The sequence below is a fragment of the Protomyctophum bolini genome, assembly GCF_963924005.1.
Source record: "Protomyctophum bolini genome assembly, chromosome: 12".
Lineage (NCBI taxonomy): Eukaryota > Metazoa > Chordata > Actinopteri > Myctophiformes > Myctophidae > Protomyctophum > Protomyctophum bolini.
Window position 1 is genome coordinate 6,734,521 of NC_137873.1, and position 24,223 is coordinate 6,758,743.

At 47.3% G+C, this 24,223-nt stretch overlaps 1 protein-coding gene across 1 annotated transcript; it reads right to left on the reverse strand.

Annotated features, from left to right (window-relative positions):
• Positions 1–1,338: 1,338 nt before the first annotated feature.
• Positions 1,339–23,011, reverse strand: LOC308325445 (neuropilin and tolloid-like protein 1; the record flags this gene model as incomplete). Its single annotated transcript, XM_080777937.1, has 11 exons — positions 1,339–1,955; positions 2,607–3,035; positions 3,215–3,359; positions 5,571–5,684; positions 11,714–11,942; positions 13,784–13,911; positions 16,348–16,395; positions 19,456–19,704; positions 20,923–21,060; positions 21,858–21,920; positions 22,984–23,011. 11 exons carry the CDS (start codon positions 23,009–23,011, stop codon positions 1,712–1,714), a joined length of 1,815 nt encoding a protein of 604 aa, XP_080634063.1. The 3' UTR covers positions 1,339–1,711.
• Positions 23,012–24,223: the final 1,212 nt, after the last annotated feature.

The window sequence follows — 24,223 nt, forward strand, 5'->3', positions numbered from 1 at the left end:
GATGTTTAACAACAAAATAACTGATATGGTATTGAATTCTTATATGAATAGATGGAAACAAGCAAAAATGCTTTCCTGGGTTGAAATCCTCTTAGACCTTTTATTGTATTGTAGCTGTACTTTCCTGTGCTTTTTTCCTGCAGTCTGTTAATAAAGTATATTCAATCATTCATTGTATTTTTTATCTAACTATGATATGATAGTCTCTTGATCCGAGGCTAGCATTATATAAACATCAAGTGAAGTGTAACAAGAGCCTATATAGAGAAGGAGAGGAAAAATATTTTATTTAAATAGGCTATGGACGAATTCACAACAACCAGGCCTACGAACACATCAAATAAACTAGGCAAAAGAAAGGATCAGATTCAGGTCAAATCAAACTAATAAAGCAGCACATACAAAACATTAAATAAAATAAAAAACATGATCGATCGGTGCAAATTAATGAAATTAATTGTCCTAATTTGTTATTCAGCAAACTCATTGTAGATGTTGGGGGGATATTTGGATTGTTCACCAAAAGTGGTAAATATGTTTTGGTCCCAGTTTTAATAATAGCCTAATAATAATAATACCACGTACAATTTACTAGGCATGTAACGATTCACTCAAGTCACGATACGATTCGAATCACGACATAGGTTCACAATACGATTATTATTAGCCTATTATTATTATTTTTTTTTACTTTCTATCCCACGATTTCGCAACCCAATGTTTCACCCAGTGTCTATTATCTAATGTAATCCTGGGCGCTACACTTCCTCTGCCAACCTGGGGGGGGGGGGGGGGGGGGCAGCGGACTGACTCACGCTCCCTTCTATGCATGAGGAGTCCAAGCTGCTTCTTTTCACCCGACAGGGGAGAGTTTCCCCGGTTGGACGTGGCGCGTGGAAGGAACACGTTATTCCGAACAGTTCCTTTCCCCTCCAAATTGTGACCAGTTTGTATGGACTTGAATCGATTTACGATATAATATCGCTACATGCCTACAATTTACATATATCACTTTTCTAAGTATACTCAAAGTCACTTTACAGGTAGCCTACAAAATAAAAACAACTTTATTCGGGGAAATCTAGTTAAAAGGTCGAAAACAATGAAAGAAGATGCAAGTCTTAATTTCAGTGTTTCAGTTAAATCAGTTTCACTGTGTCTGTCCGACTCCACACCAAGGCAACTAGTCACAAGTCTCACAACTTGCAGCAGTCTGAACTGACCAGTTGACCAGATGAATCATGACAGATGAAGTGAATCATAACAGATGAAATGCACTATTAATGCCCTGCTTTTAGTTATAGACTCTCACTCTGAAGTATAGAGTACTGTCCGACTCCACACCAAGGCAACTGGTCACAAGTCTCACAACTTGCAGCAGTCTGAACTGACCAGTTGACCAGATGAATCATGACAGATGAAGTGAATCACAACAGATGAAATGCACTATTAATGCCCTGCTTTTAGTTAGACTCTCACTCTGAAGTACTAATTTACGTATGGCAGATCGAATATAGTCTAGATATAGTCTAGAAACTCTAGCCTTCTGTATTCTCCGTCTTTCTCAAATGCTGACCAAGATTTCCTATATGCATTTGTGCAAATTGCGAATAACGTCTATTCTATTCTATTCTATTCTATTCTATTCTATTCTCCAGTTTTTGCTCTACAATATATCTTGAAAATAGCTAAAAATAGACAATCTGCACATTCACAGATGGTTGGATATCACATATCCTCCATCCTCCTCCATCCCCGACGGCCCCGGGGGGAACTGATGGTGTTGGACGTGGTGGTGATGGCTGCTCATGGTGGCGGCACCATCATCCAGGTGGTGGTGATGGCTGCTGCTGGCGGCACCATCATCGTCCAGCATCAAGTCATCCTCATCCTCGTCCAGCTCACAGCCATTGACCGCGTCCTGGGAATAGCTGTGCTTCATCACGAGGATGCTCCTATACAACATGGGGGGCCATAGGGATGGGTTCAATATGAACGTCTCTCCATTAACACCACCACGATTTATTGTGACCAATAGATGCAGTAAATGCGATTTATATATAGGATGTGGATCGGGATAATCAAAATGCGCTTAAAACTCGACTCGAAAAAATGACACTTTTATTTAACCACTATAGAACCAACCCCGCACCAGCATCCAAGTTCTGGGCCGGAACGTTTGCCAAAAAATAGCCCATCTTAGATCTATACAAGCTCACTGTGAGCTTGTAGATCGGCTATATTTTGGCAAAGACATTTTATAGAGAGTGTATGTTCTTTCCAGGTCCGTTTTAGCAAGTATGTACCGGATATGCAGCTCGACACATAAAAGGTGAATTCATCCCAGTAAATCACGTGATACGATTATTTTAACCCATTTAGACCTGACTAGATTCCACAGTTTTCCAAAAAAAAAACCTATGTTTCTATGTCAGTGGTTCTCAAACTATTTCATGTCAAGGCCGCAATGTATTTGGCCGCGGACCACAATCTCTATTTTTCAATAGCTAAAGTACTATAACATAATGCTTTAAAACACCAAAAAAAGAGGGAGTTCGCGCCCAGAATGGATCAATCACGATATCATTAAAGTCCCGTCCCTATACCTGGGGCCCGCTGCAGGCGTGCCGTGCTGGAACATCAGGGGCCCCCCGCCGTCGGCGTACCCAATGGCGGTCTCCCTCACGCTGAGGTTCCCGCGGCTGCCGTGCGCGCTGAGGTTCCCGCGGCTGCCGCCGTGCGCGCTGAGGTTCCCGCGGCTGCCGTCATGCACGCTGAGGTTCCCGCGGCTGCCGTGCGCGCTGAGGTTCCCGCGGCTGCCGCTGAGGTCGTGCTGGGAGCCACAGTGGTGGTCGCGGATGCACTTGGAGGACGAGCGGCAGATCTTCTGGAACTTCTCGGAGGAGTCCGAGCTGCAGGCCATGACGGCGGCGGCGGCTGGGTCGCCGGAGGGCGGCCGGGGCAGCGTGCACAGCTCGTAGTGCGGAGGGTCGAAGTCGGGATGGAGCGGGCCGGGGTCGAGGTCAAGGTCGTCTCTGTGGACGCGTAACAGAGAAAAGGTGATTCCATTTGTTCCATGTCTGAATTACGGGATTCTCAACCTTGGGACCGCCCCTCCCCAAATAACAAATTAACTCTGGTTGTAAAACTATAGATTATGTTTATGTATATTTGTATACGATACATGGCCGAAGCTTACAGTATGTATGTATACCTGTGTATGATGTACTTCTTGCGCGGCTGTTTGATCTGGATGACGCAGGAGATGACGAGCATGACGACCGTCAGGACGCACGACACGCCGATGATGGTGAGGTTGGTGCTGTCCATGGTCTCCAGGATGGTCGGCTTCCTCTTCTCTGGTTACAGGAGGGAGAGAGAGAGAGAGAGAGAGAGCAGAGCAACGCTTTATTAGAGCTTTGTCCTCTTCTCTGGTTACAGGAGGGAGAGAGAGAGAGAGAGAGAGCAGAGCAACGCTTTATTAGAGCTTTGTTCTCTTCTCTGGTTACAGGAGGGAGAGAGAGAGAGAGAGAGAGAGAGAGAGAGCAGAGCAACGCTTTATTAGAGCTTTGTCCTCTTCTCTGGTTACAGGAGGGAGAGAGAGAGAGAGAGAGCAGAGCAACGCTTTATTAGAGCTTTGTCCTCTTCTCTGGTTACAGGAGGGAGAGAGAGAGCAGAGCAACGCTTTATTAGAGCTTTGTTCTCTTCTCTGGTTACAGGAGGGAGGGAGAGAGAGAGAGAGAGAGAGAGCAGAGCAACGCTTTATTAGAGCTTTGTCCTCTTCTCTGGTTACAGGAGGGAGAGAGAGAGAGAGAGAGAGAGAGAGCAGAGCAACGCTTTATTAGAGCTTTGTTCTCTTCTCTGGTTACAGGAGGGAGAGAGAGAGAGAGAGAGCAGAGCAACGCTTTATTAGAGCTTTGTCCTCTTCTCTGGTTACAGGAGGAGAGAGAGAGAGAGAGAGAGAGAGAGAGAGAGAGAGAGAGAGAGAGAGAGAGAGAGAGAGAGAGAGAGAGAGCAGAGCAACGCTTTATTAGAGCTTTGTTCTCTTCTCTGGTTACAGGAGGGAGAGAGAGAGAGAGAGAGAGAGAGAGCAGAGCAGCGCTTTATTAGAGCTTTGTTCTCTTCTCTGGTTACAGGAGGGAGAGAGAGAGAGAGAGAGAGAGAGAGAGAGAGAGAGAGAGAGAGAGAGAGAGAGAGAGAGAGCAGAGCAACGCTTTATTAGAGCTTTGTTCTCTTCTCTGGTTACAGGAGGGAGAGAGAGAGCAGAGCAACGCTTTATTAGAGCTTTGTTCTCTTCTCTGGTTACAGGAGAGAGAGAGAGAGAGAGAGAGAGAGAGAGAGCAGAGCAACGCTTTATTAGAGCTTTGTTCTCTTCTCTGGTTACAGGAGAGAGAGAGAGAGAGAGAGAGCAGAGCAGAGCAACGCTTTATTAGAGCTTTGTTCTCTTCTCTGGTTACAGGAGGGAGAGAGAGAGAGAGAGCAGAGCAACGCTTTATTAGAGCTTTGTTCTCTTCTCTGGTTACAGGAGGGAGAGAGAGAGAGAGAGAGAGCAGAGCAACGCTTTATTAGAGCTTTGTTCTCTTCTCTGGTTACAGGAGGGAGAGAGAGAGAGAGAGCAGAGAAACGCTTTATTAGAGCTTTGTTCTCTTCTCTGGTTACAGGAGGGAGAGAGCAGAGCTTTATTAGAGCTTTGTTCCAAAATATTGGAGACTTCCATGGAAGACAGATTATACAATAACACAGTGTGAAAAATAACATAGTATCCTGCATGGTGGTTTCCCAGAAAGTGGATTTGTCAGAAAAACCTAGACCTTTATTAGTACATTTAGTATGTACAGGATTGACAACCACTGACTTTCTTTTTAGAATCAGCCTCAGCTCTTGACCCGTTTTGGTGTTTTAAGCATTATGTTATATACTTAAGCTATTGAACAATAGCAGACCTACAAGCTCATATAGCGCGGCACCGAGTGCCACGTTACGAGCTTGTAGATCTGCTATTTTTGAAAAATCGTGAAAATGTGGCGCAAATCCTTTTATATATATTCTTTTGAGTTTTTAACTCATATCTAATTGCTTCTTGTTCTGTGGAACAACATATTTTCAGATTCAAATACAAATAATTGTACGTGAAAAAGGTTGAGCAACACTGACATAGAAACATAAGGGTTTTTCAGAAAACCGTTAGGATTTAGATTAAGAACTTTTTTGTTTAGAATAATAATGAATTGCATTTTTATGGCGCTTTTCTATGCACTACGTGCCTACTCAAAGCGATTTACAATGGTTCATTCATTCATACATTGGGAAGCGGCGGACAGTCGACGCCAGCGTCCTACTCCTCACTTCCCACCCCCAATCCAACGCTTTGATGCTGAGTGTCCAGCAGGGAGGCACTGGGTCCCAGTTCTACAGTCTTTGGTATGATGACCGGGCCGGGGATGGAACCCCCGACCTCCCAGTCTCAGGGCGGACACTCTAACCACAAGGCCACTGAGCTGGTAATAATAGGCCTCACCTTTACAGTGGTTCTCGTCCCAGGGGTACACACAGTTCAGGACGGGCCTCACCTTTACAGTGGTTCTCGTCCCAGGGGTACACACAGTTCTGGACGCCGTTGCACACCAGCGTGGTGTTGATGCACATGTTACTGTGGCAGAAGAACGTGTCATCATCACACGGAGCTGAAAGAACACAGACCAACGTGGAGGTATGAAATGTTACAAATCGTCACCTTCTTAATTTGATTTTTTATTTATTTAACCTTTATTTAACCAGTGAAATCACATTGAGACTGCGTCTCTTTTACAAGTGGGAACTGGCCAAGACTGAGGCAGAAATAGAAATGACAGTTCAATACCAAATCGTCAATGTTACATTTTGAACCAGCAAATGCAACATCTATAATACACCTTAAAGTACCTATGCATAAATACAACAAGTCACCTGTCCTACTTTTTAGTAGCAGGGCAAAATACACCATATACACGATCTGAACCGATATAATAAATATATAGGCATGAACATAGGCTAGTACATAACATAACATAACAAACATGTGCAGGTGTTGGATTGTACATCAAAGATGATCCTTTTGAAACTTCTCAATGGAACTTAAACTAATGGCCTATAAGGATTGTATACCTGTTACAATGCGCTAGGACTAGACTAGACCCCTGGGTGAGATGTGTTGGGAGCGCCCCGCCATACCATCCGCTCGCAGTACTTATTATATCGCATGACTTGCCACACCCAAAACGTGCTACTTGTCGCTGGTGACCGGGATTGAACCCATTACCTTATGTGGTCTAAAGATGAGAGCACTACGAATTAACTGACATAGCCGCAGTGTTGTTTTTGGCAGCAAATTTCTATTTGAGTTTAGTCATAGTCTTTGGACTGAGACTTCATTTCGTTTTAGTCACATTTTAGTCACCTGGAATGTCTTAGTGTTAGTCTAGTTTCAGTCGACTAAATGTCATAAGATTTTAGTCGACTAAATCTACAGTTGATTTAGTCGACTAAAATGTATTTTGGTGGGTCTTGATGCCGTCGTAATGAGTTTTTTTTTACACTTGCTGAAAATAGGCTATATTTAGTCTTAGTTTTAGTCATCGTAGCTTAGTTTTCATTTAGTTTCAATTTGTTTTTGACAGTGAAAATAGGTAGTCGACGAACATTTTTCGTCTTAGTTTTAGTCGACGAAAACAACACTGCATAATACCCGGACAATGAGTATTGACGGAATCTGGTGAACGGGATCACACGTATACTCACGTGGATGGAAGGTGGTGAACGGGATCACACGTGTACTCACGTGGATGGAAGGTGGTGAACGGGATCACACGTGTACTCACGTGGATGGAAGGTGGTGAACGGGATCACATGTACTCACGTGGATGGAAGGTGGTGAACAGGATCACACTCACGTGGATGGAAGGTGGTGAACAGGATCACACTCACGTGGATGGAAGGTGGTGAACAGGATCACACTCACGTGGATGGAAGGTGGTGAACGGGATCACATGTACTCACGTGGATGGAAGGTGGTGAACAGGATCACACTCACGTGGATGGAAGGTGGTGAACAGGATCACACTCACGTGGATGGAAGGTGGTGAACAGGATCACACTCACGTGGATGGAAGGTGGTGAACAGGATCACACTCACGTGGATGGAAGGTGGTGAACGGGATCACACTCACGTGGATGGAAGGTGGTGAACGGGATCACACGTATACTCACGTGGATGGAAGGTGGTGAACGGGATCACACTCACGTGGATGGAAGGTGGTGAACAGGATCACACTCACGTGGATGGAAGGTGGTGAACAGGATCACACTCACGTGGATGGAAGGTGGTGAACGGGATCACACGTATACTCACGTGGATGGAAGGTGGTGAACAGGATCACATGTACTCACGTGGATGGAAGGTGGTGAACAGGATCACATGTACTCACGTGGATGGAAGGTGGTGAACAGGATCACACTCACGTGGATGGAAGGTGGTGAACGGGATCACATGTACTCACGTGGATGGAAGGTGGTGAACGGGATCACATGTACTCACGTGGATGGAAGGTGGTGAACGGGATCACATGTACTCACGTGGATGGAAGGTGGTGAACGGGATCATATGTACTCACGTGGATGGAAGCTGGTGAACGGGATCACATGTACTCACGTGGATGGAAGGTGGTGAACAGGATCACACTCACGTGGATGGAAGGTGGTGAACAGGATCACACTCACGTGGATGGAAGGTGGTGAACAGGATCACACTCACGTGGATGGAAGGTGGTGAACAGGATCACACTCACGTGGATGGAAGGTGGTGAACGGGATCACATGTACTCACGTGGATGGAAGGTGGTGAACAGGATCACACTCACGTGGATGGAAGGTGGTGAACAGGATCACACTCACGTGGATGGAAGGTGGTGAACAGGATCACACTCACGTGGATGGAAGGTGGTGAACAGGATCACACTCACGTGGATGGAAGGTGGTGAACGGGATCACACTCACGTGGATGGAAGGTGGTGAACGGGATCACACGTATACTCACGTGGATGGAAGGTGGTGAACGGGATCACACTCACGTGGATGGAAGGTGGTGAACAGGATCACACTCACGTGGATGGAAGGTGGTGAACAGGATCACACTCACGTGGATGGAAGGTGGTGAACAGGATCACACTCACGTGGATGGAAGGTGGTGAACAGGATCACACGTATACTCACGTGGATGGAAGGTGGTGAACGGGATCACACGTATACTCACGTGGATGGAAGGTGGTGAACAGGATCACATGTACTCACGTGGATGGAAGGTGGTGAACAGGATCACATGTACTCACGTGGATGGAAGGTGGTGAACAGGATCACATGTACTCACGTGGATGGAAGGTGGTGAACGGGATCACATGTACTCACGTGGATGGAAGGTGGTGAACGGGATCACATGTACTCACGTGGATGGAAGGTGGTGAACGGGATCACATGTACTCACGTGGATGGAAGGTGGTGAACGGGATCACATGTACTCACGTGGATGGAAGGTGGTGAACAGGATCACACTCACGTGGATGGAAGGTGGTGAACGGGATCACATGTACTCACGTGGATGGAAGGTGGTGAACAGGATCACATGTACTCACGTGGATGGAAGGTGGTGAACGGGATCACATGTACTCACGTGGATGGAAGCTGGTGAACGGGATCACATGTACTCACGTGGATGGAAGGTGGTGAACAGGATCACACTCACGTGGATGGAAGGTGGTGAACAGGATCACACTCACGTGGATGGAAGGTGGTGAACAGGATCACACTCACGTGGATGGAAGGTGGTGAACAGGATCACACTCACGTGGATGGAAGGTGGTGAACAGGATCACACTCACGTGGATGGAAGGTGGTGAACGGGATCACACTCACGTGGATGGAAGGTGGTGAACGGGATCACACGTATACTCACGTGGATGGAAGGTGGTGAACGGGATCACACTCACGTGGATGGAAGGTGGTGAACAGGATCACACTCACGTGGATGGAAGGTGGTGAACAGGATCACACTCACGTGGATGGAAGGTGGTGAACGGGATCACACGTATACTCACGTGGATGGAAGGTGGTGAACAGGATCACATGTACTCACGTGGATGGAAGGTGGTGAACAGGATCACATGTACTCACGTGGATGGAAGGTGGTGAACAGGATCACATGTACTCACGTGGATGGAAGGTGGTGAACGGGATCACATGTACTCACGTGGATGGAAGGTGGTGAACGGGATCACATGTACTCACGTGGATGGAAGGTGGTGAACGGGATCATATGTACTCACGTGGATGGAAGCTGGTGAACGGGATCACATGTACTCACGTGGATGGAAGGTGGTGAACAGGATCACACTCACGTGGATGGAAGGTGGTGAACAGGATCACACTCACGTGGATGGAAGGTGGTGAACAGGATCACACTCACGTGGATGGAAGGTGGTGAACAGGATCACACTCACGTGGATGGAAGGTGGTGAACGGGATCACACGTATACTCACGTGGATGGAAGGTGGTGAACAGGATCACATGTACTCACGTGGATGGAAGGTGGTGAACAGGATCACATGTACTCACGTGGATGGAAGGTGGTGAACAGGATCACATGTACTCACGTGGATGGAAGGTGGTGAACGGGATCACATGTACTCACGTGGATGGAAGGTGGTGAACGGGATCACATGTACTCACGTGGATGGAAGGTGGTGAACGGGATCACATGTACTCACGTGGATGGAAGGTGGTGAACGGGATCACATGTACTCACGTGGATGGAAGGTGGTGAACAGGATCACACTCACGTGGATGGAAGGTGGTGAACGGGATCACATGTACTCACGTGGATGGAAGGTGGTGAACAGGATCACATGTACTCACGTGGATGGAAGGTGGTGAACAGGATCACATGTACTCACGTGGATGGAAGGTGGTGAACAGGATCACACTCACGTGGATGGAAGGTGGTGAACGGGATCACACGTATACTCACGTGGATGGAAGGTGGTGAACAGGATCACATGTACTCACGTGGATGGAAGGTGGTGAACAGGATCACATGTACTCACGTGGATGGAAGGTGGTGAACAGGATCACATGTACTCACGTGGATGGAAGGTGGTGAACGGGATCACATGTACTCACGTGGATGGAAGGTGGTGAACGGGATCACATGTACTCACGTGGATGGAACGTGGTGAACGGGATCACATGTACTCACGTGGATGGAAGGTGGTGAACGGGATCACATGTACTCACGTGGATGGAAGGTGGTGAACAGGATCACACTCACGTGGATGGAAGGTGGTGAACGGGATCACATGTACTCACGTGGATGGAAGGTGGTGAACGGGATCACACGTATACTCACGTGGATGGAAGGTGGTGAACGGGATCACATGTACTCACGTGGATGGAAGGTGGTGAACGGGATCACATGTACTCACGTGGATGGAAGCTGGTGAACGGGATCACATGTACTCACGTGGATGGAAGGTGGTGAACAGGATCACACTCACGTGGATGGAAGGTGGTGAACAGGATCACACTCACGTGGATGGAAGGTGGTGAACAGGATCACACTCACGTGGATGGAAGGTGGTGAACAGGATCACACTCACGTGGATGGAAGGTGGTGAACGGGATCACATGTACTCACGTGGATGGAAGGTGGTGAACAGGATCACACTCACGTGGATGGAAGGTGGTGAACAGGATCACACTCACGTGGATGGAAGGTGGTGAACAGGATCACACTCACGTGGATGGAAGGTGGTGAACAGGATCACACTCACGTGGATGGAAGGTGGTGAACGGGATCACACTCACGTGGATGGAAGGTGGTGAACGGGATCACACGTATACTCACGTGGATGGAAGGTGGTGAACGGGATCACACTCACGTGGATGGAAGGTGGTGAACAGGATCACACTCACGTGGATGGAAGGTGGTGAACAGGATCACACTCACGTGGATGGAAGGTGGTGAACGGGATCACACGTATACTCACGTGGATGGAAGGTGGTGAACAGGATCACATGTACTCACGTGGATGGAAGGTGGTGAACAGGATCACATGTACTCACGTGGATGGAAGGTGGTGAACAGGATCACATGTACTCACGTGGATGGAAGGTGGTGAACGGGATCACATGTACTCACGTGGATGGAAGGTGGTGAACGGGATCACATGTACTCACGTGGATGGAAGGTGGTGAACGGGATCATATGTACTCACGTGGATGGAAGCTGGTGAACGGGATCACATGTACTCACGTGGATGGAAGGTGGTGAACAGGATCACACTCACGTGGATGGAAGGTGGTGAACAGGATCACACTCACGTGGATGGAAGGTGGTGAACAGGATCACACTCACGTGGATGGAAGGTGGTGAACAGGATCACACTCACGTGGATGGAAGGTGGTGAACAGGATCACACTCACGTGGATGGAAGGTGGTGAACGGGATCACACTCACGTGGATGGAAGGTGGTGAACAGGATCACACTCACGTGGATGGAAGGTGGTGAACGGGATCACACTCACGTGGATGGAAGGTGGTGAACAGGATCACACTCACGTGGATGGAAGGTGGTGAACAGGATCACACTCACGTGGATGGAAGGTGGTGAACAGGATCACACTCACGTGGATGGAAGGTGGTGAACAGGATCTTGGTCCGGCTCTTGCGGCTGCCCTCGTCGGCCCAGAGGCGCACCACTCCCACGTTGGTGTCCAGCATGACGTCGTTGGCCACCGTGGAGCAGAACTTGTTCCTCAGGTGTTCCACGGAGCTGCTGCCGTCGTAGATGGCCACGAAGTTCCTCTTGCAGTCGTTGGAGTTGTGCATCTCGTACTCCAGGAAACGCACGTAGACCTAGCGGGGTGGGTGGGGCGAACGGGCGGGGCGGGCGGGGGGTGGAGGGCAGTGTTGAATGATGTCCAATCTCTAATCCCCCCCCAAAATCTGGTCCTTGGTCTCCCACGGTTTCCCCAAACAGTGGGTCAGGATAGAGAAGACACCCGAGTTCCCCTTCCATACACTTGCATTAAAGGTATATTCAGTGATTTCACTCAAAAAACCTTAGGTTTCGTTTTTGGCTGTGGGACCCAAGCTTTCATCCAATCAGGATAGAGAACCAAAAAGGAAACCTAAGGTTTTTTGACCCCCAGGGGTTAACTGGGGACATGGAGGAACTCCTTATATGGTCAGCACACTCTATAGTAGAGAGGATTATCACAACAAAACAAAAGTGATATTTGAATTAAGTGAAATCACTTACCCTACCTTTAAGTTGCTCAAAAGAGCATGAGGCGATTTCACTCCTCCTTCCGGGTAGGAACAGAGTGCATTCTGGGATGGATTTGCCTCAAACACATGAACGCGCTGCCGTTGACTATCATTGTGCCGCTTGTGCGCGTTCACGTATGAAACATTCGTTCACGTGTGATGGGCCCCAATAACATGTGAACGTGAGCAATGATAGTCAACGGACCAGCGCTGGCTCGAGCTGCAATGACAAATTCGGCCACTATGTCGATTTTGCCTCAGGGTTTCCTCCGGGTGCCGTCTCTATTCATATTATACTCTAAGGTCGGGACCCATTTGTGGGTCGCGGAACACATTGTTATTATGGGTCCCCTCTTAGTTTTTAATTATTATTATTATTATTATTTCAAAACATTTTCAAAAAACATTCCCCAAAAAAAAGCAAAACCTTTCATGAATTAATAACAAAATCCAATGATTATTTTTTCAGTAATGTCATGAAATGAAAGATAATTCAAAGAAAGTCCATGTGAATTAGAACAGATATTTAAGAATTAGTGAAAAATAGCCGATCTACAAGCTCACAACGTGGCGCAAACACGACACGTTGTGAGCTTGTAGATCTGCTATTTTCACTGGTTTGGGTGAATATCTATAATTTCTGTTTTGGGTCACTGTTGGGCTGAAAGGTTTGGGAACCACTGTCCCTGCATGCACGGGGTCTCTTCCCAGTGGGACGCGGAGCGAGGACCTCCCTATAGGGAGACGCTCGGGATGCATCTCATGTACTGTAGTTGCCCAAACCACCTAAGCTGGCTCCTTTCCAAGTCAAGGATCAGCGGGTCTACTCCGAGTCTCTCTCGTCTGACTGAACTTCTCACCCCATCTCTAAAAGGAGAGGCCCGGCCACACCCGTCTGAGAGAACTCATTAAGGCCGCTTGTATATCTGCGATCTTATTCTTTCGGTGACCGAGTGACCCACACTTTACCCCTAAACACATAAACCTGTGACGTGGCAGTGAAGTTGAACCGGTGTCTGCTACGTGCCGTGGAATAGTTCGTTTTAGCCTCAACTTCCTTTAGCAAACTCTTTGACACAAATAGCCTAAGTATGCAGCAAGAAATGTGCACCAAACATCAACAGCCAATAACAGCAACAATAAGGGCCGATTCATACTCCTATTTTACCGCGCTCTAGTGCCGAAATGATTTCGGCTCGTCAGAAATTTTCAGTAGCACCGAAGAGACGACTTTAGGACGGTACCCCCCCCCCCCCCCCCCCCCGAACCTCAAATGACGTCACATTGTAGGCTCTACAGAGCCAAATGACGTCACATTGTAGAGCCGAACCGACTTATATTCGGCTCTAAAATAGGAGTGTGAATCGACCCTAACGCCGCCGCCACCGGTGAACATAATATACTGTAAAGTACAGTAGATCACGTACCCTGAATCTGGGTGGAGCCCTGATGTACCATCTGCAGTCCACAGCATCCTTCAGCAGCACCGGGTTACTCAGGCCGATCTTGGACGAATCGATGATGCCCTCTGGACCGCTCACCTCAAAGTCACACACTGGACAGAGTAATGTGTGGACCGCTCAGCTCAAAGACAGTCACACACTGGACAGAGTAATGTGTGGACCGCTCAGCTCAAAGACAGTCACACGCTGGACAGAGTAATGTGTGGACCGCTCAGCTCAAAGACAGTCACACGCTGGACAGAGTAATGTGTGGACCGCTCAGCTCAAAGACAGTCACACGCTGGACAGAGTAATGTGTGGACCGCTCAGCTCAAAGTCAGTCACACGCTGGACAGAGTAATGTGTGGACCGCTCAGCTCAAAGACAGTCACACGCTGGACAGAGTAATGTGTGGACCGCTCAGCTCAAAGTCAGTCACACGCTGGACAGAGTAATGTGTGGACCGCTCAGCTCAAAGTCAGTCACACTGCTGGACAGAGTAATGTGTGAACCACTCAGCTCAAAGTCAGTCACACACTGGACAGAGTAATGTGTGGACCGCTCAGCTCAAAGACAGTCACACTGCTGGACAGAGTAATGTGTGGACCGATCAGCTCAAAGACAGTCACACACTGGACAGAGTAATGTGTGGACCGCTCAGCTCAAAGACAGTCACACGCTGGACAGAGTAATGTGTGGACCGCTCAGCTCAAAGACAGTCACATACTGGACAGAGTAATGTGTGGACCGCTCAGCTCAAAGACAGTCACACACTGGACAGAGTAATGTGTGGACCGCTCAGCTCAAAGACAGTCACACGCTGGACAGAGTAATGTGTGGACCGCTCAGCTCAAAGTCAGTCACACTGCTGGACAGAGTAATGTGTGGACCGCTCAGCTCAAAGTCAGTCACACGCTGGACAGAGTAATGTGTGGACCGCTCAGCTCAAAGACAGTCACACGCTGGACAGAGTAATGTGTGGACCGCTCAGCTCAAAGACAGTCACACGTTGGACAGACTAATGTGTGGACCGCTCAGCTCAAAGACAGTCACACTGCTGGACAGAGTAATGTGTGGACCGCTCAGCTCAAAGACAGTCACACACTGGACAGAGTAATGTGTGGACCGCTCAGCTCAAAGTCACACACTGGACAGAGTATTGTGTGTACCGCTCAGCTCAAAGACAGTCACACACTGGACAGAGTAATGTGTGGACCGCTCAGCTCAAAGACAGTCACACGCTGGACAGAGTAATGTGTGGACCGCTCAGCTCAAAGACATGCAGTCACACGCTGGACAGAGTAATGTGTGGACCGCTCAGCTCAAAGACAGTCACACGCTGGACAGAGTAATGTGTGGACCGCTCAGCTCAAAGACAGTCACACACTGGACAGAGTAATGTGTGGACCGCTCACCTCAAAGTCACACACTGGACAGAGTAATGTGTCGACCGCTCAGCTCAAAGACAGTCACACTGCTGGACAGAGTAATGTGTGGACCGCTCACCTCAAAGTCACACACTGGACAGAGTAATGTGTCGACCGCTCAGCTCAAAGACAGTCACACGCTGGACAGAGTAATGTGTGGACAGCTCAGCTCAAAGACAGTCACACGCTGGACAGAGTAATGTGTGGACCGCTCAGCTCAAAGACAGTCACACGCTGGACAGAGTAATGTGTGGACCGCTCAGCTCAAAGTCACACGCTGGACAGAGTAATGTGTGGACCGCTCAGCTCAAAGTCAGTCACACTGCTGGACAGAGTAATGTGTGGACCGCTCAGCTCAAAGTCAGTCACACTGCTGGACAGAGTAATGTGTGGACCGCTCAGCTCAAAGTCACACACAGTAATATGTAGACCATGAGCGATTCTGTCTCACCCTTTTCTTTACTGCGTATAGGACGACTCTGGACGAGTTTTGAGCAAAGTCACAGACTGCCAAGGATGACTGACTTTCTTTGGACTTTGGACGAGTTATTATAGGTTAATTATTAGTTACTATAGAGAGCGGTGCCCGTTGGAGCCTCTACAGCGGTGCTGGCCTACTTGGAACGACACAAGTTGGAAATGCATGCCCCATGCACCCAGATATTATGTCTGTGTCCCTTTTATGCCCATGTATGGAGTTATTTGTCAGGCATGCCCGAATATGGAGTCCATGCAGACGTCAGAATGACGTCAGAACAGGCGAGCTCCATATATGGAGAGCTCGAGCTGAGGTATTTTTGGGGCGGTTCTGGACAACCGTGGGTCCGACCGACTCTCGACACCGGGCACTGCACCCCCTGTGGTGCAGGGTGGAACGCGTGTGTCCAATTAGAACCTTCGTCGATCTTAAAGCGCTGTATATGGTTTGTGTTGTCAAATATATATTACATGCTATGTATTGATATTTGTGATCTAGAAACATTGATCAGGAAGAAATGAACGTATGGAAGTCAATTGTGACTTTCATATTTTGTGTATAATGTCCTATAGTTGTGCACTGTGACTAAAATAAGTATTTGCACATTTTGTGTATAGCCTATATTTCTGGTGTTGTATACGTACCAGGCAGAGGTGGCGGTGGGACTTCTGCAAGATGTTGGAACTCAGGATCTAACGGTATGGAGGACATCAGAGTACATAAAGACAATAACTCACTTAAACAGTAAACTTTGTTGACCGGGTTCTTTTTCCCATTACATACAACTAAGATTTGCTAAAAACATATTTTTTTCATAGACAGATGTAGACACTTATATACGACCACGTCTGCTCCGGGAGAGCAGCAAGACTCAGCACAATAATATAATATGTTTTGATTTAAGGTCACGCCCGTTTGAAGCACGGCTAGACGGCTATACTTCAACCAATCAGATTGCTTCCTCGCAACGTGCATTGCATTAACACTTTCATTACACCGATGGCGGGGGAAGCCATGGAAGGCACCAACCTGCACAACATCGGGAGAAATGAGGGGGTTCAGCGTCTTGCTCAAGGACACTTCGACACTAACGCTTTGGGGGCGGCTGTGCAGGCTCAGGACTCGGGTATAGAGCAGGTCGTCCCATGATCCGTGGGTCGGTGGTTCGAATCCCGGCTCCTCCCATGTCCACATGTCGAAGTGTCCTTGGGCAAGACACTGAACCCCGCATTGCCTCCAGAGGTTTTTCCACCATTGGTGTGTGTGAATGTGGGAAGTGAGGACGCTGGCGTCGACTGTTCGCCGCTTCACCTCCCAATGTATGAATGAATGAACCTTCACCTCCCAATGTATGAATGAACGGACCTTCACCTCCCAATGTATGAATGAATGAACCTTCACCTCCCAATGTATGAATGAATGAACCTTCACCTCCCAATGTATGAATGAATGAACCTTCACCTCCCAATGTATGAATGAATGAACCTTCACCTCCCAATGCATGAATGAATGAACCTTCACCTCCCAATGTATGAATGAATGAACCTTCACCTCCCAATGTATGAATGAATGAACCTTCACCTCCCAATGTATGAATGAATGAACCTTCACCTCCCAATGCATGAATGAATAAACCTCCACCTCCCAATGTATGAATGAATGAACCTTCACCTCCCAATGCATGAATGAATAAACCTCCACCTCCCAATGTATGAATGAATGAACCTTCACCTCCCAATGTATGAATGAATGAACCTTCACCTCCCAATGTATGAATGAATGAACCTTCACCTCCCAATGCATGAATGAATGAACCTTCACCTCCCAATGCATGAATGAATGAACCTTCACCTCCAAATGTATGAATGAATGAACCTTCACCTCTCAATGTATGAATGAATGAACCTTCACCTTCCAATGTATGAATGAATGAATGAACCTTATAATCCACTGTAGCCCATGAAGGGGAGCTCACGGAGCAGAAACATGGAGTGTGTGTGCGTGGAGGAGAGACAGAGAGGATGGAGATGTGTGTGTGTGTGTGTGTGTGTGTGTGTGTGTGTGTTATATCTTTGTTCTACCGATGATGAATCTGGTAGCTAAAGGTGGATTATTACTCCAGCTTAAATCCAGGACAGATTATAGGGGCCAGCAGCAGTGATGAGAACCCATGAGCCATGAAAATGACATATTTATTTTTCTCCCAGCTCACAGATGGGGGGAGAAATTAACTGTTATACGTTCTCTCTCACACAATATCAAGCCTGATATTGTGTGAGAGAGAAAAGGTAATTTTTGCACCGTCCAGTACTCAATTTATCTTAAATTATTTAAATGTTTTCCGCTCACTCACTGCCTTCGTTTGGAGACTTGAAGACAAATAGACAATTCATGTTTTTGAGGGTAACATTTACCAGTCGGGGCTCTTTATTAGTCCTCAAATATGTCGTACGTCATCATCTGCTTTAATTTGCCTGTGAGAGATTATTCAAATTGTAATCGCCGGTGTACATCTCTGTATGTATATACGTGCGTGTGTGTGCATGTTCGTGTGTGTGTGTGTGTGTGTGTGTGTGTGCGTGTGTGTGTGTGTGTGTGTGTGACTGTGTGTGTGTGTGTGTGTGTGTGTGTGCATGTTCATGTGCGTGCAAGTGCGTGTGAGTGAAACACAGAGGCCTTCGCATTGTGTGTGTGTGCGTGTGCGTGTGCGTGTGCGTGTGCGTGTGCGTGTGCGCGTGCGTGCGTGCGTGCGTGCGTGCGTGCGTGCGTGCGTGCGTGCGTGCGTGCGTGTGTGTGTGTGTGTGTGACAAAGGAGAAATGTGGAGGAAAACAATGGGTTTAGACGGAGCCTGTAAATCTTGTCTTAATCTCATTCATCCTGAAACAAATTATCTATGTATACTCTTAAAGGGGAATGCCACTCATTTTCAACATTGAACTATGTCATGTATACATTCCAGTCGTTGTGTGTGTGGATTTATTTATTTATTTTTAAAGTCCCCCCCTCGTTCTGTTTAGCCTAGAACGGGAGGGCTAGACCTTGGTGTCATGTGATTAGGGGCTATAGACCTTGGGGTCATGTGATCAGTGACATCACGTCGGTGTACTCTTGCAGGCCAAACAAAGAGTTTAAAGATGAACGATTAAAAAATGCTTAATGTTTGTTGCATTAAGCTGCAGTAAAACGAGGAGAAGTTTTCGAATAAATGTATAGCGGAGTAAAAGTACAATAATTGTCTCTGAGATGTATTGGAGTATAGATCGTACCAAGCAATGGAAATTGTATTTACTCATAAGTAAAGTATACAGATACCTCAAAGTTGTAGCTTATACTTATGTATAGGCCTATACAGTATACTCGAGTATAGTTACTTTACATCAGTGCCACAGTGCCACTCACCTGGTGTGAAGTTGTAGTGGGCAGAGAAGCCGATACTTACTCACCTGGTGTGAAGTTGTAGCGGGCAGAGAAGCCGATACTTACTCACCTGGTGTGAAGTTGTAGCGGGCAGAGAAGCCGATGGTCGCTCACCTTGTGTGAAGTTGTAGCGGGCAGAGAAGCCGATACTTACTCACCTGGCGTGAAGTTGTAGCGGGCAGAGAAGCCGATGGTCGCTCACCTGGTGTGAAGTTGTAGTGGGCAGAGAAGCCGATACTTACTCACCTGGTGTGAAGTTGTAGTGGGCAGAGAAGCCGATGGCCTCTCACCTTGTGTGAAGTTGTAGCGGGCAGAGAAGCCGATACTTACTCACCTTGTGTGAAGTTGTAGTGGGCAGAGAAGCCGATGGCCTCCAGCTCGCTGTCGGCCACAAACTTGATGTAGAGGTAGCGTCCGGAGGAGCGGACGTAACGAGGGCTCTCCTCGCCGCAGTAGCGGCCGATGATGGGCGAGAACTGGAAGGCGCCGTCGCGCACCTCGATGTGGTCGAACTTGCAGTCCCACGAAGGCTCGATGGAGTACCGCTCGTCAAAGAACAGGTCGATGCACTGCCGGGGGGCGGCTGGGGAGGAGGAGGAGGAGGAGGAGGAGGAGGAGGAGGAAGAGGTGGAGGAGGAGGTGGAGGGGTGGGAGGAGGAGGAGGAGGAGGAAGAGGGAGAGGGAGGAGGAAGAGGAGGAGGTGGAGGAGGAGGAGGAAGAGGGAGAGGGAGGAGGAGGAAGAGGGAGAGGGAGGAGGAAGAGGAGGAGGTGGAAGAGGAGGAGGAAGAGGGAGAGGGAGGAGGAGGAAGAGGGAGAGGGAGGAGGAAGAGGAGGAGGTGGAAGAGGAGGAGGAAGAAGAGGAGGATTGGGGAAGAAGAACAAGAGTTACAAAAGGCCTTTTCACCAATTGGGGGAAAAACAGTAAAGATATACCAAAATGATCTTGTGACGGTTATCGCCTGCCTGGTGGTTGGTCTTAAACTCAGTTGTGGTCTGGTGCAAACCTATATGCCATGTAGAATAGATCATCTAATTAGGGCCCTCAGTGTTCATTCAAGTCTGGGAGAGGATAAGATTTACCCAAATGGCAACTCTCAGAATTAAATGAATAATTACAGGTTTTTCACTTTATAATCGCGCAAGGTTGCCCCATATTTATATTCGTACTGCCCGCAAGTGGGGTTGGCATATAGAACAGTCCCTGTCTGCTGGGTGGGTATTTATCATGACTGAAGACCCGTCATACCTTCTATAATGTAGACACATTCCCTGTCTGCTGGGTGGGTATTTCTCATGACTGAAGCCCCCTCGTACCTTCTATAATGTAGACACATTCCCTGTCTGCTGGGTGGGTATTTCTCATACCTTCTATATTCTATAATGTAGACACATTCTCTGTCTGCTGGGTGGGTATTTCTCATACCTTCTATATTCTATAATGTAGACACATTCCCTGTCTGCTGGGTGGGTATTTCTCATACCTTCTATATTCTATAATGTAGACACATTCCCTGTCTGCTGGGTGGGTATTTCTCATACCTTCTATATTCTATAATGTAGACACATTCCCTGTCTGCTGGGTGGGTATTTCTCATACCTTCTATAATGTAGACACATTCCCTGCCTGCTGGGTGGGTATTTCTCATACCTTCTATAATGTAGACACATTCCCTGTCTGCTGGGTGGGTATTTCTCATACCTTCTATAATGTAGACACATTCCCTGCCTGCTGGGTGGGTATTTCTCATACCTTCTATAATGTAGACACATTCCCTGTCTGCTGGGTGGGTATTTCTCATACCTTCTATAATGTAGACACATTCCCTGTCTGCTGGGTATTTCTCAGGGTAGTCGGGCGAGGTGAAGGAGCCTCCGTCTTCCTCTTTCACCCAGCCCCCGCCGCACTCTACTGCCGGGGTCACCCCGGAGTTGTTCTTCACTGCAAAACACACAGGGAGGCAATGAAGGCACGCACGCACGCACGCACGCACGCACAGGCAGGGTCACAACATTTCTAATTTCTAATTAGTCACACAGATCCATACAAAATAATGCTAAAAGGATAACCCAAATAAGCCCTCAGCCAGGGCTTGTTTCCATTAAGATTCACTTAATTGAGCTGCTTGCACTTGAAACGAAATGGAACAATGTATGCCAGGTTTGTAACTAAGAGATGTAGGAAAGATAGCATATTCTGCACATCTGTTTTAATCGCGTTTGACTTTGTCTATATTAGTTGGGATATTATTGGCTATGCAACCATACAATCATTAACCAATGCATTATTATGTTCTCTCAATGAGCCGGTTTTGAAATAAATAATATTCAGTAGGCTTTTTCTTCTGTACTTAAAGGAGCATTCAGTGATTTGGGTGATTTGGAAAGCCCCCCCCCCCCCCACACTACAGTGGGGGGGGGGGACACGCGACAGGCCAACAGCACAAACACCAAGGCCCGCCCCCGCTCGGTCATGATTGGCGGAAAGGCCCCTCTCTATATCCTGATTGGATGAAGGATGGGCAACGTAGCCAAAAACGAAAACCTAAGGTTTTTTGACTCCCAGGGCTTAACTGGGGACAGCTCCTTATATAGGTCAGCACTATAGTATGGAGGATTATCACAGCAAAAGAAAAAAAACAAGTGATATTTGAATTAAGTAAAATCACTGAATATACCTTTAAAAGAATGCCTTTAAAATTCAAAGTTCATTTCCAGTTCAACTTCACCATACTGTACCTTGCAGAGCTTTCTTCTTAGCAGCTGTGGCCGTAGACAACACAGGTACGCTGAGACACACAACTACAGATTTGAGAGCAAAGGACATATTAAAACCCATTTAGACCCGAGGACGATTCTATATACAAAATGCCTTTTAAATCCGGACAGTTTTCTGAAAAACCCCACGTTTCTAATGTCAGTGGTGCTCAAACTTTGTTCATGTCAAGGAGCCCCCAGAATTATCTGTATTTGGCCGCCGACCCCCATCTGAAAATATGTTGTTCCATGAAGGGACCTCCCCACCCAGAAGCAAAGATTAGAGTTAAAAACGTTGGCTCTGAAAGAGTATAATATAGGCTATTCAAAGATTTGCGGCACATTTTCACGATATTTCAAAAATAGCAGACCTACAAGCTCGTAGCGCGGCACCGAGTGCCGCGCTATGAGCTTGTAGATCTGCTATTTTTCAATAGCTAAAGCATAACATGATGCTTAAAACACTAAAATGGGTTTTGACCATTTGACTGAAGATGTTAATCACAGTGTGTCTTAATACTTAATTAATACTTGGTATAGTGAACTAGTGTATTTGATGAATGTTGTTCCACTTTAACATGCAATGCAGGGACGTGTATAGAGAGTGTTAGAGAGGCAGGGGCTGACATCCCGTACGAGGGGCACTTTTTAGACAAAAATAGCTAAAACAGCAGATCTACAAGCTCTCAACGCCTCGCGCTGCGAAGCGTTGAGAGCTTGTAGATCAGCTGTTTTCGGGGGGCAACCCAGAACTCTTTAGCTATAGTGGAGATGCAGGTGTATATTATACAACCTGGATTTCTAAACAAATTTGTTCAGCGCAAAATGCTGCGTTCAAGTTCAGGAGACTCTGGGGAAAAAAAGGAATTCTCCTGAATGCTGCCTTCCTTCCGGCAACGCATGGAAAGGAGAGGAGGGGCATTTGCATTTCTTCCACCATGTAGTATAAACGCTGCATTCGTGGTCTGGAGAGGGGGGCAGTTTGTTTTACAGACGGGGTAAAAGGGCAAAGGGCTGAAGCCCCCTTTGATGTCTATCACGTCCCTGCATGTAATGTTAAAAGTAATGAGATACTTCTAATATCAGGCTTTAGACAATATTCACTCACCAAAGAGGAGCAGGCATTTGTGCACCATCTCTGTTCCCATACAGCATATATATATATATATATATATATATATATATATATTCACTTTAACATTGCCAGGAAATTCTTGCAGAATGCTCGCAACGTTGATCAAGTATAAGCAGTCCTTCGACCGGAGTCTTCCCTATAGATATGTCGTCGTGGTACAGGCCTATATATATATATATACACTATGGATAGGTGATATATACGTTACCGGCGGCTTCGTAAAATGAGAAAATAAATCCAGGCCGATATATTATGTCTCATAAATCCACTATGAAGATGTGCCAGGTCCGTATAGCGCACCGACAGGTTCGTCGTACCCTCTGTCCACCCAGAGCTCAATGGATTAGAGACTCCTCTCCTGCATGCATCACCCGCAAATCTTCACCGTGGTCCAGATAATCCTATAAAATACATATCCCCATTTGTGTCCAATTCAGAATTAAACCAAGGGATCAGCTGAGACATCAACGGGGCCTTGCATCTAATTACAACCCTGGCCTATAATACTGGCTCGGGAGGTATAGAGCAGGTCGTCCAATGGTCCCTGCTGGGTCGGCGGTTCGAATCCCGGCTCCTCCTCCTCCTGTCCACATGTCGAGGTGTCCTTGGGCAAGACACTGAACCCTGCATTGAAGTGTCCTTGGGCAAGACACTGAACCCTGCATTGAAGTGTCCTTGGGCAAGACACTGAACCCTGCATTGAAGTGTCCTTGGGCAAGACACTGAACCCTACATTGAAGTGTCCTTGGGCAAGACACTGAACCCTGCATTGAAGTGTCCTTGGGCAAGACACTGAACCCTGCATTGAAGTGTCCTTGGGCAAGACACTGAACCCTGCATTGAAGTGTCCTTGGGCAAGACACTGAACCCTACATTGAAGTGTCCTTGGGCAAGACACTGAACCCTGCATCGCCTCCAGTGAGTCGGTCGGTGTGAGCTCGCCAACGTCGGTGTGTGAATGTGGGATCAAGTGAGGACGCTGGCGTCGACTGTTCGCCGCTTCACCTCCCAATGAATGAATGAACCATTGTAAAGCGCTTTGAGCACTTGGAAAAGCTCTATAAAAATGCAATTCATCATTACTTACAAATAAGTACAATTTTGAGGTAGCCTAGCCTACTTTTGATTCACTGGAGTATTTTCTATACTTTAGCTTCTACTCCACTACATCTCAGAGAGCGATCTAGCCTATAAAGCTCACAGATCACATGCG